The sequence below is a fragment of the Dermacentor andersoni genome, chromosome 2 (assembly GCF_023375885.2).
Source record: "Dermacentor andersoni chromosome 2, qqDerAnde1_hic_scaffold, whole genome shotgun sequence".
NCBI lineage: Eukaryota > Metazoa > Arthropoda > Arachnida > Ixodida > Ixodidae > Dermacentor > Dermacentor andersoni.
Genome location: NC_092815.1, coordinates 128,817,400 through 128,833,984, shown reverse-complemented (window position 1 = coordinate 128,833,984; position 16,585 = coordinate 128,817,400). Strand labels below are relative to the sequence as shown.

At 46.7% G+C, this 16,585-nt stretch overlaps 1 protein-coding gene across 2 annotated transcripts in view; it reads left to right on the top strand.

The window, feature by feature from the left end:
- Positions 1–15,511, top strand: part of 5-HT1B (5-hydroxytryptamine (serotonin) receptor 1B) — a 332,668-nt gene extending 317,157 nt beyond the window's left edge. For both annotated transcript variants that reach the window (XM_072286541.1, XM_072286540.1), the window contains one exon: positions 5,184–15,511. In XM_072286541.1, the coding sequence (XP_072142642.1) occupies positions 5,377–6,666 (1,290 nt within the window). In that variant the 5' untranslated portion in view covers positions 5,184–5,376 and the 3' untranslated portion in view covers positions 6,667–15,511. The remainder of the gene's footprint in view (positions 1–5,183) is intronic.
- The last annotated feature ends 1,074 nt before the right edge of the window (positions 15,512–16,585 follow it).

Here is a 16,585-nt window from a genome sequence, read left to right as displayed (position 1 = left end):
GTGGAATATGTGGCCTAGAGCGAGGGGACGGTAGTCTGCATGAAAACACGCTTTCATTTTTCCAAGTGAACGATGCTGAAATGTTAAATTCACAAAATCTACACTATAATGCCTGAGAACAAGAACGAGAGTTCTATTTCCGGGGTGCAACGTTCTCCACAATCATCGCAGGAATCATGTGTGGTTTCAGCCAATAAACCTAATGGTTTATGTTATATCGTGGCATGGCATACCATCAAGAAGGTTGTTCTTACTAAGAGTTTTTCTGCAAGCAAGTGTTTTTATCCTTCCTTAACGAGGTCGTTTAGTTGCCATCCAATACCAGTTCACCAGTTGTACCGCTAGCTTGACCTGTTGCCGTGATCAGTGCAGAAACCGCAGCAGACTTGAGCTTCCCCTGTCTCAACTCATCTTACGTGACGCAGCGTGTCCACTTGGTGCCACTTTGCCGGCTGAGACGCAGCGCACTGCATTATTAGAATAATCGCTCTTACGTCAGCACCTGCTACGGCGTATTAGCCTGTGACCACTGCTTGAAATATCCAAGATCACGCGAAGCTGTTAGCAGACACGCTCGCTGAGCGCATACCACGTCGTTAATCACGAAATGCGCGCACCGTTCTTCCAATGCGCAGAATGCGTGGTCGCAGGGGTTGAATGAGGGGCCAGGTGACGCAAAATGTTTGGGCCGTGAATACCAACGAATGTCCTGCACTGTGTGGTAAATACCATGCAACTCGCTGCGGTAGTGCAGTAGTCATAGCATTGGGCTGCTCAGCTAGAGGTCGCGGGTTCAATACCGGCCACGGCGGCCACATTTGAATGAGGGCGAAATGAAAAAACAACAACCAAACCCGCTCGTGTACTTAAATTTAGGTGCCCGTGAAAGAACCGCAGGGGGTCAAAATTAGTCCTCAGTTCCCCAACGCGGCGCGCCTCAGAATGAGATCAGAGTTTTCGCGAGGAAAAAGAAAACAAATTTGATTTATGTTTCTATACAAGCCGAAACCCTTAAAGCCTCCCTGAAGTGCGAAACTTGGTAAAAAATGTTTAGCATTCGAACGTGTAAGTGCATTGAGTAACTGAAGAGTTGGAAAGATGAGGAGTAGTAGTTGGGAGCAACGAATTCCATGCATTGTGAACGTCTCACAGAGTGCTCACGAGTACAAAATTAAGCGCGCGCGACTATGCGCCCCTTGCGAAGAGAGGCGTACTAGCTTTGCAAAGGACAATCAAAATACATCTGGAAGAAATAGCAAACGGGTTAAATTTGCAGCAGCGTTACAAAGCGCCATAGAACATGTTCTCGAAGGTATAAAGCGATTTTAGAAGTCTCGCTTGTCAACAGGTTGCCCAATCTGTAAGAGGCACAAACGATAAGCAACATTGTGCTTCGGGGCTTTGACGGGTGTCATGTGCTTTTGAAATTCGGCACGACGTAAGAGAGGTCAACCAGTTCGGATTCTTGTTGTCATATCCTACATTTGTGTCGATGGCTTTTTTGGGAGCTTGAGTGGTAGGGATAGAAGATCCAAACATTGTTATTGTCTAGTAGCTTTGGAGAACACAAGTCGGTTCACGATATAAGTACGATTGTGGTAAAGACACTGACTTCACAGACGTTCCTCGCCATTGCCCTTGTATTTACTACGATTTCTTATTTTTTAGGAGGGTGTGGGGGGGGGGTGAGGGGGGGTGCGCAATGCCATTGCTTTAGTCGCTGGAGGTAATTTTCGCAGTGCTAAGCTGCGTAGGTAAAAAAAAAAGTGTACCACAAGTAAGTGTTTTCATCACCCCAGAAAAGAAGCGGTGAATCAAACTTAAAAGGTCCATTTTCTTTAATGAAGAAAACACTCCCGTCATGCTGTTGGCTGGTCACCATCTCTTAACTCGCGTTTTCAGCGTAGGCAATAACAAAAAAAAAAAAATTGCCCACGCCGCGTTCTCAAGCACATTTGCCTTGTCCCGTATGTGGACACCTTAAGCTGCCCGTCCATTGTGACTGTCATTACTAGTGACACACAGCCTATAGTGGCAAAATTAAGAACGCTAGCGAGCCACGAGAGCCCAGAAGGAAATTAGCGGAGCTGGGATAACACGAATCAACCTTGCGTCATGTCATCAAATAGCAGTACTCGGCCTCCAGAGCGTTTCTTTTTTTTGCGATAAAATAATAACGGACGGCACACACTATGTAGGTACACGTCTGACGAAAAATGTGGGCCGATCCCGAAGGCCTCGCAGTCTAGCACAGCGCCTCAAAGCGCTAGCACTCACGAGGGAAGTACGTGAATAACTGGCGCGTCACACACTGTCCATCAAGTATTCTTTTATAGCATCATAAGCACACTTCACCTACTTTGGACGTGTCTAGCAGGAAACTCGAGGCGTGTAGAGCGCACCCTAGCGCATCCCACTATGATCGAAGTCGGGAATGTGTAAGAGATATATGAGGCGTAACTTCGACATACGTTAGTGCGCGCGGGGTCACCTGCGAAGTACGCGCACGCTGCGATCGGGTGTTGAAAATTATCGCTTTCTAAGTACGCCATCGCAAGCTTAGAGAGTTTGCAGGTGCACGCTTGCGCCGTAGTTTCGCATCTTAGTTTTCGGCTGGATGAAAATGGTGGAAGGATGGGGTATTATTGCGCTTCGATGTCGGTGGAGCAAGCAAACATCGAAGCGAATTCTTCCGAAGTCAACGAGGTGCCTGTACACTGCGCGACCGTGACTGCGCTGCCCAAAAATCCCCTTGCACGCAACTGCGACGCGATGCGGTACCAGAAGAAACATTTCCCGACTCCCACTGCCTGCCATGTAACGGCTCTAACGCTGGTACGTCGGTTGGGGTAACTCACTTCCCCCAGTTCTTCGCGCGTCCCCCCCCCCCCCCCCTCCCCACACTCCTCGTCTCTTTTTTGCAACGACACGTTCTTCGAGCGTGTTACAACTTACAACTTTGCTACAGGCATTTCTCTCTTTTGTACGCCTCGATATATAGCTCACTGCGTACACGGTGCAAATGAAATTAGCAGCTTCTCATGCAGTGTTGCTTCCGTGGGCGCTCCTTTACGCGTGACCGAGTTCGCTCGGTCTTAGGCGGCGCTGGCGCGTAGGAGGCGTAAACTGCTGGGCAGGAAAACCTCACTCTTGCAGTGCGTGAGTCTCTGTTGCGTCAGCTTATTCTTGTCTTCTTCTCTGTGTACTCGAGCCTTCGCGCAATTATCATATTCATGAGAAGGTGCCACTTGTTCCTTTGCTGTTGCTTCCTAGGCGTGGTTTCCTGTTGATTGTGTTTTTCTTCTTCTTTACGGACGGTGTTTCTTAAACGCATGCGTGCCCTCTTCAGACGCTCGGTATGTGCGTGTCGTATGCCATACACAGGAGGCAACAGCAAAGTTTCTGTTATCTGCGTGTTTATCATTCGCACGCACGCGCGCGGGATCAAAGGAAGGACCGTGCGGTAACCGCATGTATTGAGAAAGTAAGAGAAAGAAAATTGAAGAATATTCGAGCACGCTAAATGGCCAACGGTAATTTGTCTAATTGTCTGGACGAGGCACGTTTCCTCATTTTTACCTAGCCATTGACGTGTTCACCTCTCCTTTTATCCCTATGTATACCACGAGAGAGGGTCTTTAAAATATTCAACGAGTCTTACCCGTATTTTCTTTTTTGCTTGTGTTCGCTTGCTTATGCTGACTGCTTCAATTATTTCCTTGTGCTTGCCTTTTCGTATACTAACGTACTGTTTTCTACTTTTTCCCCCCCCTGCTATAATACTACGAAAGGGAAGCAGTATAACTAACTAACTAACTAACTAACTAACTAACTAACTAACTAACTAACTAACTAACTAACTAACTAACTAACTAACTAACTAACTAACTAACTAACTAACTAACTAACTAACTAACTAACTTACTAACTAACTAACTAACTAAAAAATAAATAAGTAAGGCGCCCACTTAGGTCTGAATATACTGCACGTTTTAATCAGTAATGCTGATGGGAGCAGGGTGTAAACATCGTAAATGGGCTATTAAACCGGATCTACAATCTTTATTAGTACTGCGCAAGAAGTATTGAGCGACTATGATGCATACTAATATTTAAATACAAAATTGAGTTTTAGTTATGAAGTACACGGAGCCGGAAACGAGCACTACGTAACTTTCTTGACTGATTTGGACTTTCCTTTGATAAAACGGCCTCGAGCCTGACGGGGTTTAGCTACTCCGCAAGCTATCACTAAGAAATATGTTCCTATTTCGTTGAAGTGTAGAGGAAATTCTGTTTGTCATCAATCACCTTTAATCTGTGGGCGTTGGTGGAGGATCGTTTTAATTGCTTCTCGTTGGCTTATTTATATGACACGTTTCCTTCCTCGGTGTCTCGGTAACTATGGCGCGCAGCCACTCGACACAAGGTTGCGGGTTCGTTTCCCGACACGGCAGCCGCATTCTGATTTAGGGGAACCCAGAATTGCTGTTGTGGTAGTACTTTTTAGGCTGCATGCTAAACAACTAGAGCTGGTCAAAGTTAATCCGGAGCTCTCCACTACAGGGTCTCTCAAAGCACGACTGTTCTTCTTTTGAGGCGTTAACGATTCATGAATGAATCGATGCTCTATATTGGTATACTACTGAATATTTGAAAAGGCGGCAGCCCTTAAAACAAAGACACGGACGGAGACGGGACGAGAAGGACGAGCGCTGACACGCAAAATCGTGATCAGCGCTCGTCCTTGTCATCCGTCCTCCGTCCGTGTCTGTCTTTTTAGCGCTGACGCTTTTTCAAATATGTATCAACAGGCCCACTTCGCCACATTAACTACTAAATATATACCGTAACATTGAATTTTTACGAAGCCCCAATTCATCAGCGTAAGCAGTTGTGTGAAATTTTGAAAGAATCTAGCACTTAACCAGCATTTGTGCATTTCCTTTTTGCTCGTGTCGTGGTTACATCTAGGGAAAACAAGACAATACATTTGAAACTTAATAAAAATAATTTGGAATTTGCAGTTTAGGTTGACTGCAAAGAATGTTATTTCCTCTTGTATGATATAGGAGGTCTCTTCGAGTATAGAACGCGTTCAGTTTTGCTCCAATCATGTGTCGACCCTAGCAGTTCTGTCGCAAACTGTGTTTTCTGTTTTCACTTTTTTACATATTTCGCAGGTGTTTTCTAAGGACCAATTGACGATGTCAAGAGCAGCAGACGGCGCCATGGCCTGTACAAAACCATTCAAGAGACACGAGAGAACCGACGCGAGGCGCTGCTTCCGAGAACGTTGAGCGTGAGCACCTTGAGAAACAAGCCGGAACAACCGATATCTGGACGAGCGGAGGTATTAACGAGGCGCAGGTGAACATGAGCGTCAGGGCCGCCGCTCTCACCACTGAGTGGCCGGCGGTGTTGGTCGGTGCCAACCCGCACTACGCCAGCGTGCTCGTCGATGGTGCCGATAGTGGCCAACAGGAAAACTGGAGCAATGCTCAGCAAGACCCGTGGGCAACAAACGACACGACCAGCATGCAAGCCAATCTGAGCCAGTCCTGGCACGAGAACCTTCCGGTCGTGATCACAGTCTCTCTGCTGCTCTGCCTGGTAATCATCGCCACCGTAATCGGCAACATATTCGTCATCGCGGCCATCATCTGGGAGCGCAACCTGCGCACCGTTAGCAACTATCTGGTGCTCTCATTGGCTGTAGCGGACTTGATGGTGGCTTGCCTGGTAATGCCACTGGGAGCCGTGTACGAGGTGACGCGCGAATGGAGAATGCCGCCCGAGCTGTGCGATGTGTGGACATGCTGCGACGTGCTGTGCTGCACCGCGTCCATCCTGCACCTGCTCGCCATCGCCGTGGACCGCTACTGGGCAGTTACCATCGTGGACTACATGCGGCAGAGGGACGTCCGGAAGGTGGGCATCATGATCTTCCTCGTGTGGAGCGTGGCCTTCGTGGTTTCCATAGCGCCAATCTTCGGCTGGAAAGACAAGGACTCGCGCAGCCGTGTCCTGCACGAGAAGAAGTGCCTGGTGAGCCAGGACGCCGCGTACCAGGTGTTTGCCACCTGCTCCAGCTTCTACGTGCCACTCATTATGATCCTCCTGCTTTATTGGCGCATATTTAAGGTGGCGCGACAGCGGATTCGCCACAAGCCGGGTGCCAAGGCTGTGCTCATCGTTCACAAGGAGCCGTCGACGTCGTCGGCCGTGGCGTCCAACGAGAACACGCCTCAGCACACCATGACGACCACCGTGGGCACGCCTATCCACAACAGCAGTAATCAGTCGTCGCCCAGTAACGGCATGAACAAAGCCATGCACGGGGGCATCGGCCGCCTCCTTGTGCTCACAAAACGAGAGAAGAAGCACGTCGAGGAGACGATTGAATCTCGGCGCGAGCGCAAGGCCGCGAAGACAGTGGCCATCATCACGGGCGTGTTTGTCATGTGTTGGCTGCCCTTCTTCGTCATGGCTCTCGTCATGCCTCTGTGCGAGACGTGCGACCCGGGCAAGCTGGTGTTCAGTTTCTTCTTGTGGCTGGGCTACGCAAACTCGATGATAAACCCGATAATATACACTATATTCAGTCCCGACTTTCGGAACGCCTTTAATAGAATACTGTGCGGCAAGAAGCCGCCCATGAGATGACAGGAATGACTTTCGCCATGCGCCGCAGCAGGCGTGTTTTCTGCCCCGCTGTGGTGCATATGTGATGACCGATGGAACACGGAAAAAATTTGCTACAATTTTTGCCGATGCTCCTGTCAAGTATTTTTGTATTGTCCCCTTAGAACGCAGGTTAAACTACATCGCACGTTTACCATCGCTTCAGAGCTTTTTATTAACAGGTAGGCCCCGATTAGCCGAGCCTAAGATACATAGTTGACGTAAGCGTACTACGGCTTCTCGAAGTGAGCTGTTGTGAGAATTCCCGTCTACCTGTACCAATACCGAGATTTTTGCGTGCTTTAGTGCTTGCGGCTTTAGCCTCTGGGGCACAGGCGAAAGCCACAGACACTGACTTTCGAGTGTAATTTTGACCTCCCGCTGAATAATGTTATTTTCAAGAAGCCTTCAGCCCCAACTGTTGTGGCAGAACTTAGCAGGTTTGTTCCATTCACCGTCGCTTTCAAGAACACAAAGGGTGCTTAGCTTAATGCAGAGCTTTTGTGAATGTAATCTGTTTAGCGTTTTTTTTTGGCAGCAATTGTGTCAAACTAGGTGCCAAAGTATAGACATGCCCTTAGTTGAAAAGTCGTCGTGTTTTGTTGGAGGCTCCAACAGCGCACGGGGCTCTACGCTGTTCGGTGGCCTCTGGCAATGCGCCTTTCGCATTCGCTCAAGTGTCGCGTGTTTCTCAAAGCCCTGTTTCTTTCTTTCTTCGTCATCTGGGCTTTCTACTTTATTTTTGCTCAACCACTTACTTTGCCGATTGTTACAAAATTGAGTATTTCTGTCAGCATGTTCGTGCATTTGGACTGTGTTTTCTCCAAAGCGTTACAGACTGTTCTTCACAAACTCGCCATCAAGCGCACATGGGAAAGTGAAAGCTACAGTGATGGACACGTTCAGGGGCTGCAACTTTTTCCACGGACAGTATGAGTGACCAGAGTGGTGTGGTTTACCACGTGATGACCCTCTTGTGTCACAAAACACAGTCAAGGGTGAAACTTTCAGGGAAGTGCCCTAGTGCCGCATCAGTGTACAGTGTGTTGATTCTGATATTATTGTATGTCTTTTGTGTGGATGAGCGAAAACGTTATGAGTGTCTTGTCATGCATACTATGACTATCTCTGTACAGCAGAGCACCTGCAGTTATTTGTGTTTCACTTAAGACGATGGCACTGAATAACCATATCTGTATCGAGTAGCTGTTTTCTGTGTTCCTGTGATTATGGACGCGCATATTGTACTCACTCTTCTAAAGGTACTAATGTGATACATTGTCTAACCGCACGCTGTTATTCCGTGTGGTCTCGAAGTCCTACGTCCTTCTCAACGCATGCCTTTACCCTCTTGTATTGTACAAAGCCCACACAATGAAAAGTTTTGTGCGTCGTCTCTCGTAGGGATATGTTTTTTCTGTGGGTGTTCAACCTTATCCATGACTGCATTTGTAATCAAGGCGCCCTGAATGTGTTTCCTTTGCAGGAATTCATTAGCTAAAATGTATTTGCCTTGTATGCTTTCTATTTTGTTGTTATTTTAATACGGTAGTGTAGGACCGCAAGTAAAGATGCACTGATATTAAGAAAACTTATTGCGCGGGATCGAGCATTTGAGCACGTAAAATACTTGAGTCTTACTTTCTTGACAGAACTGACGCAGATAGGAAAGGCCCCTGACCGATGCGTCCACTTCGACTGTGAATTTGGTTTTTATATGCGTCTGCGCAATGCTGATGCGAGGACAGTTATCTTCATGGCAATGAAGAAAATGAGAATTGTGTCATTTCCAGAAAGACCAGGGATACCCTACAAAAATATGTTTTCTCTTGCGCTGCGTTAAGAACTTCGAAGCAGTGATGCATGCATATACGTATGCAAATTGAAATAACCTGTAACTAACATCTGATACATGTAATTGAAATACACACACACACACACACACACACACACACACACACACACACACACACACACACGCTTACTCCTTTGCAAGTCGTCTCAAATGAATGAAAGTAGGAACTTCAAGCGCAAGTCTTTCAGGTGCTTGCTTAGCAAACTTCTCTTACGGTTACGGTGCTCCCAGGCTGTGGACAGCGGAACCTGTCTTTCGCTGCCATGAGTTTTGTGGCAAAAATGGCGTCACAGAAGCTCAGCTGTGTTAACTCACCAGTTGCTTCAATTATAGATACAGCAATTCACGTTTTTAGAGAAAAGCTGTACATGTTTTAAATACCACACCCGGCAGTGGCTTAAAAGGTTGTTCAGAGCGCATCTTGAATTTTGCCTTAATAGACAATATATAAAGAAATTGAAATACACATCTATTAGGCAGACGCATGAAAATGCCTGAAGGATAAGGAATGTTATGAACTGAGAAAGTAGTACCCTCTCGTTGTAATTAACTAGGCATTGCTCAGTGTACATGGGCTTGCCTGCATGAGGCACCTGTTAGCATGTGGTTAAGACGGTTCGTGTAGCTGGTCAAATTCGTGTTTGCCATGATTTCGGACTTTATCTGCACATTTGAAGAAAAGCAACAAGACTTCCCAGCAGACTATCAACACGTGCTGCAATATTTCATTGGCAGCTGCTTTATTGACATGATATTAAAAGACAGTTCGGTGCTTTAGATGGCACCAGCTACGCCGTCTCGTATGGCAAACAAAACGAAGCCACAAAATGCGCGAAATACACCAAGTATACTCACAGAGACTCAACACGAAATTTTCGGAAAAAAATAAAATCTGGGAAGCCTGAGAAGGTACTTAGATAAGAAGCAACAGGTGATAAACAAGCACAGTGGCATAAATTGTTAAGAGTTCTCGGAGTTTACCGAGACCACCTACAGATGTACAATGATTTTCAGTTGAGTAGACGAACGCACGTACAGTAACTACTTAACAATATATAACAAATATACTCGCGACATGACAGGAGCTGATGGCGCATGACAGGAGCATGACATGACAGGAGCTGCTCAGTTCAAAGCATTGGAGAATTAGGTTGGCCACATCTGTGGTTTCTTTAAACACCAATATTTACAAAAAAACTTGAGGGTAACCAACTTCATTATCTACACAGAGTGACCTCGACGAGATGAAAATAAGGTAATATTGAAGAGTCAGGATGCTTGCCTCGGTAGCTCGAAATATTTATTTCTGTCATATTAACGTGTGCCTCTGTGCCGTCAGTATAAGACTGATGATGATAAGAACTACAAGAGGCTGTCTCGTGAAGAGAGCTTGTGCCGCTCACAGTGAATGGGGATATTGCGCGTGAGCGCCTTTTATCATGGTGATGAAACGTCCTTGACACCTCCAACCTGGTACTGAGAGCACAGGGGCATATCGTATTCATCCATGAGCGAGAAATTTTTTCTGACCTCTTTCTTCAAGCAAAAGTCCTTTACACATTGTCAAAATGTACCGGCCTCAAACTTACGCTTCCCGATCGCTACTTCCTGGACGCATCAATAGAGTAGGCAAGTAGGAGCCAGACGATGCCAGTTCCTATAGCTATTACTCACATCTCATGAACATCGTTCAGCAGTAGTCGTAGACGCTTCCGAACGCCACGAACCTGCTTTCTGAAGTTGCCGCCCGCTTTTTCCCCTCAAGAATCCCCACTGTCTTCCTGTTCAGTAAGAGCCTCTTGACAAACTGTAACCCCGAAAAAAAAAAAGAGCGCGCTTAGCAAAGTGAGCAGTACCTAAGTAGCAAGACTGCCAAGGCTTTTCGCTCAAGAAATTTCAAAGCAGTCGGGCTATGTAAAGTTGGCATTGTCTTCGTAGAGTAACTTAGCTGTTTGTGCTCGTACGTTTCGTGTGGGTGTGAGAATGCATGTGTCAGCGGATGTGTGTTGCGCTATGTTTCGCCCCCTTCAACTAAATATGCTGCCTGCCCAAACGTTGCGAGTCACTGCTCAATTAACCAGATTTCTTCTGAAGAACATATCAAGAAAGGACAATGTATCGCCCATAGGTGGAGTGTTGGGTGTAGCTGTTTACGACATAGTTGCAGAGCAGCCACTATTATTTGCTTACACAGCAGGCGTGCTGCTAAAAAAATAAATGTATCGTCGATGTGGTAAAGTTAACTGCGCGCCGTTTTTGTGGGATAATTGCCATCTTTTCGTCTGATCAAGTTATAATAGAGAAATAACAAAACAGGAAGTCAAAATGTACCTCTTACTTCAATATAGATTTCAGGGGTGTGTATACTAACCAGGATTTTATAATTATAGATTTGCTATCAGGACACCTTACAAGATACAAAATTAGTGAACACAGGCATTGAACAACAAATTCTTGGAATTTTAACGGGAAATTAGACTTCGTAAAATTCTGTATGCAATCGAAAGCGTTGTGTAGTTCTGTTTTCCGAACTCTGCATGTGACGAGCCTGTGCGCTTCCTTTTTCCGGGGTAAATTATATTGTTTTTCTTCAGGGCCCAACTAACGCCAGGGCTTGCTTTCGCTTACCGGTATTGAAATAGATAGCTGGACGAGTTGGTTTCGATTAAATATTGTAAAATCAGAAAACCACAAGACTACGGTCGAAAATGATCGGACCCGAAAATGCGCATTTGGGCGTCTGCTTGTTTCAGTTATCTTGGGTCATTGCACTATTTAAGTGCATTCGCCGTTATTCACTGTGTCCCTTCAATACGCACTTTATTGCTTTGTATATATTATTCCATCTCGTAAGAACTACTCCACATTTCTTTTTATTTTCGCAATAAACGAACTGCTAAATGCGCGTTTCCCCGTGCTGCACGTGACACTTTATTCACGCACGATATGAGGGGTTTACACTGAACGACGGACAGAGTTGCCTCTTGTAGCATGTTGCCTCCTTCGGTAGAGTTCAGTGGTATGAACATGACATGCGAGAAGTCTGATATCTGCTAATATGGGGCATCTTGTTGCGATTGCTTAGGTTCTCTACTAAACGTTGAACGAGGTCGATTTGAGATGTCGACGGCAACAAGAACTTCTGAAGAACGTTTTGCCATAGATGGGTGCTTGCTGTCAGGCATAACTGGTGCAAAAAAGATGCACACGAAAACGCACACATGAAACAGACACTTGTCATGTGTTTTTGCTTATGTCCCTTTAGTGGCAGTTTTACTTGACAGAAAAGACACGATTGGCGACATTCCGTAATAAAAATCGACGATGGTTGCATTCTTCTTAGACCAGTGGTCATTACGTTTAGAATGGAACAAAGAAAAAGAAACATCAGCACTTCTCGGATCTTCATCGTTAAACTAATAAATAGATAGAATGATTACAGCATACAGGTTGCGCCACATGACTTGAGCCAAGAAATAAATATGAAAGGCGCGTTGAAAGCGAATTCAACCAAACGCATACCATTCGCAATAGCCTATAGTACCTCAGATAATTGTTTGTTTCCCCATAACGCACTAATTAATTAGATTTATTTACCAAACTTTTTGATTATTGCCTGAGGACCCCAAGTATGATACGCCGACTTGCAGAGCACCTTCAGAAACCACCGATCAAGTTGTTTTCTGTAGGATACGTCTCCCGTAGTCCTTTTGTCCAGGTCGCAAAAAAGGCCCGCGAAATATGAAAAAAGCCACGTGTCGGAGCGTTTGCGCAGTGGTATTGTGCTATTCTCAAGCGCGCGTTCGGTGAAGAAGGTTGGCTGCATCGTGACTGGCGACGAGGAAGCGGCAGGGTGTTCGTTCTAGTAGTAGTAGTGATTTTAAGATGAAAGGAAGAGAAAAGTGCAGTGCCGTAACTGTCTCTCAAGGGAGGGCACCTCAACAGCACTCCACGGGGTAAGGGGAGTGGGGAGAAAAAGACTAGAGAGAGAATGAAAGAGAGCGGAAAAAAAAAACAAGAAGGTTAAAGAAGAAGCAAAGCGGGGCTTACAGCCGCGCTCTCAGCTGAGTCTCGTCACAAAAGCCAAGGAGGGCAGCAAGCGCTCTCTTGGCGATGGAGGCGGGGGCTGCGGGAAATAGGAGATCACCCTCCGTGCTGCACGGTAGTCCGACTCGGCGATATGAAGCACAGAGCGCGGTGCGCTCAACGTCGAAGGATGGGCAACGCAGGAGAAGGTGTTCCAGTGTCTCATCCTCGCCGCATTCCGTACACGCGGGGCTGCCTGTTCCGTGAAGTCTGTGCAATCGGGCAGCCGTGCTGTAGCAGCCGACGCGCAGCCGCAGGAGAAAGGAGCGATCCCAGCGGGAGAGGCCGGCGCGGGGGAGGAGGCGAGGGGGCGTCCCCGCAGCAACACGTGAGTCAGGATGATGCGCGCGGAGGGTGCGCAGTATGGCCGTCTTGGCCACGTTGAAGCGAGTGACGGAGATGGCGAGGGAGAAGCGAGCCGCGAGAGCTTGCTTCGCAAGGGCGTCGGCTGCTTCGTTTCCGGGCAGGCCAATGTGCGCGGGGACCCACTGCAAAACCAAGTCGCAACCCTGATTTACGACGTGGCGCAGTTTCGATCCCACGCGCTGCACAAGTGGGACACCGGCATAGTCTTTCCGCAGCATGCACAGAGCCGCGCGCGAGTCACTCAGGATCGCAGCAGACGAGACACCGCACTGGTGAAGAAGGTCAGCCGCAAGGTCGATGGCCGCGAGTTCGGCGACTGTCGATGAGGCAGGGAAACGGAGACGGCACTGCCGGGACGCAGAAATCGTTTGTTCTCTCATCGGCAGCATTCGGCCAGCAGCATGCATTTTCGCCGTCATCCGACGGGAGCCGACCTCGTTCAACGAACGCACGCTTGAGAGAAGCACGATACCACTGCGCAAGCGCTCCGTCACACGGCTTTTTTGCATATTAACAAGACAGCGTTAAGGAGCTCGTGTCGCAGAAAAGCCGGTGTCGTCGGCGTCAGCGGCGTTAACCGTGAGCGATAAATCCCAGAAGGCACTTCATAAATAAAAAACATCTTGCAAGATGGGCTGGTGGGAATCGAACCAGTGTGTCCGGAGTGTGAGACGGAGACGCTACCACTCAGCCACGAGTTCTTTCCTTCAAAACGAGACAAAATCGCCTCTAGTGAATGCGGTGTTGCCTTAGAAACGTGCCGTAGAAAGTTATACTGCGGTACATATCGGTAATTATGACCATGTAACTTACAGAAGTCGCAGTTTCACGAGTAGCGAAGTACGTTTCCGCTACATTTCTTCTGCGCACTGCGCACACGCAGAGCCACCTTGTGGCAAACACAGAAGACCCCCTCCTCGTAATGTACGGCCCTGCCCCGACACGTGTCGCGCCACTCGCCCCATAATCGCGTCCGCCTTCATGGCGCGTCGGGGCCCGGCTATCTGTGCCGATCGCGACGTTTGGCTGGCGTAGCGCGTTTGAGTAGGCGGTGCGAACGGGGTGCGTTAACGTTATCGCGTTCCACTCTTGAAGGCGAAGCTTAAGCGTCCTCCAATTTTTTCGCGAGCTCCCTTTGCAACCAGGAAAGAAGGACTATGCGAGACGTATCATAAAGGAAACAACTCAATCGGTGGTTTCTGAAGGTGCTCAAAAAATGTGCGTATCATACTTGGGGTCCTCAGCCAATAAATAAAAAGTTGGGTAATTAACCTCAATAATGAGATATGGGGAAAAGGAAAAAGTTCTCTGAGTTACTATAGGCTATTGCGAGTAGTAGGCGTTCTGTTCAATTCGCTTCCGACGCGCCTTTGATTTTTAAATTCTTGGCTCAAGTTATGTGGGACAGCCTGTATATCTACAGTATATAAATAAGCTGGAAAGTGCAAGCAACAAATATGGGTATGTTTTCTTGTTGTAGGACGAGCTGTCTTCCATTGCCTCTCACACACACACACACACACAAAAAAAAACTTTTCACTCTTTCCAGTTGCATTTCATCTTCGATGAAATTGTGCGGTGTCTTAAGTGCGAAAGTCCAAATAACCCGCCCCATCCTCCCTTTCTTTTTCTTGCGTACATACTACTTCTTAAACAACACTCGAAGCATTATTAAAGAGCTATAAGGCTTACAGAGTTTCACTTGTTACTGTTGCTAGGAATAGCTGCCAGAGTATGACAGAGTGTTTACAAGTGTAAAAAAGAATGGAATATATTATGAATATATAGATGCCATTAAATGCAGCACTATTAAATTGTTTGCATGAATTCCGCTCTAACGTAGTCGTGAAAGCAGAGAAACGAAGCCGTGACCTTTCATTAAGAAACCTCGCGTCAGTCCTGTTGTTTTATTAAAGAAGTGAGGGGCTTTATATTGCAGGTGATCAGAGACTATATATAATATCATTGTTTGACTCCACGCTGTGTAAATGAGTGTACGTTAGTGCTTTGGTGCTTGACCCAGTGCTTACATGGCTTAGCTCCCCTCAACAGCGTATTAAACAACGTTAGAAACTATCGTGTAAATACTGAGATATGGTAACCTCCATCATTATTTTTATTTTTGTGAGACGCAACCACGGGCGACATCAAAATATATGGGTATATATATGAATTGTAAGTGTGGATTACTAATCGTATAATAGAGTTAATTGGAGCTCACTAAAGCCGAGAAATCTTTATTGTTACACAGTGTGCATTCCATGACTGTAACTTACTGTACCATACTTGAGGACATTAAGAATGTCTCCAAACATAACTATCTGATTTGCATGTGTGTACGTGATTACATACAGCATGAAGCTCCCAAGCTTCGTCTTCGTGTGTAGCATTTGACTTTGACTGTTGTCCTTCAAAACAACGTGGTGTGTACAAATGCTGAATCTGCGGGAAATATTATTATATATATCTTCGAAATATTCAGTCATGAATAAAGATTGTTCTGCCTGTTGAATTACAAAAGAGAGCCTCTGTTTTATTTCATTGTCAAATAAAAGAGAGCATAGCAAGGATGTCTCTCTGAATTGCCTTGAATTGAACATTTGAATGCACCCCTGCGAAATGTTTCTATATTTGCCTTCATGAGAGGATATATGGAAATTGTTATTAAACATGCAATTATTGCGACAAAGACCACTTTGCCGCGGGAGCAATGAAAGAAAGCACATTGATTAAGTCAGGCCGACACGCTTACGAATAAATTTTAATATTTATAGCATTCTAAGCACAAGAAATATAAGCGCCAACAGGAATTGAGGGCATTAAAGCGGCTTTCAACCGTGTCGCCCCCGGAGAGCTAGACTATTTGAAATTCCCGCGATGACGTAATCGGTGACGTATACCCCGATGTGCAGCCAATAACTGACGTGGGTCGAGTTAAAACGAAAATACAATACGCGCATCTAGGGTTCCGGGAGTCTAACCAAAATGGTCGCACGTTCGTGATAGCCTTGGTGCGGCCGCCAATACCAGTGCCAGCACTGATGAATGCAGTATTTTTAATCCGCCGCAACAGAGCCTACCGTTACACCTATGCCACGGAGCTTACGACCTTAACGGCCCACATCAGATCAAACGGTCACCTGTGCATTTTAGATCCTCCCCTGAAGCTTCCGCTACCTGAAAGACTATCTCGCTGCGATGTAGCATTGTTGTATCACCTGTTCCTCATTCGGATGGGTAAAATAGCTTCACACACAGCTGCGGATGTTTTTAGGTCGTGAAACATCTCTTCTGCATCTCTCCCCACTGTGACGGCCAGCGCCTTCTATTTCGCACCACGTTACATCACTTTGATTCAAGATCCTCCGTGGAGGAGTTACACTGACCGTCTCGAGCCCAGAAAGCGATGTGGCCATTCAGGCTCAACCACATGCATGTCATTTCCTATGGGGAGAGCGACAAGCGGCAGCGACGAGGGACAGGCTTGGACGTCGCGGAGGGCGATCTGTCCGCGTCGCTTTTCCCGTCGATGGCTATAACGTGCTTAGTATTCTTAGCGTACTTCCCCAACTTTGGCGAAATGCTGCAGCCTCA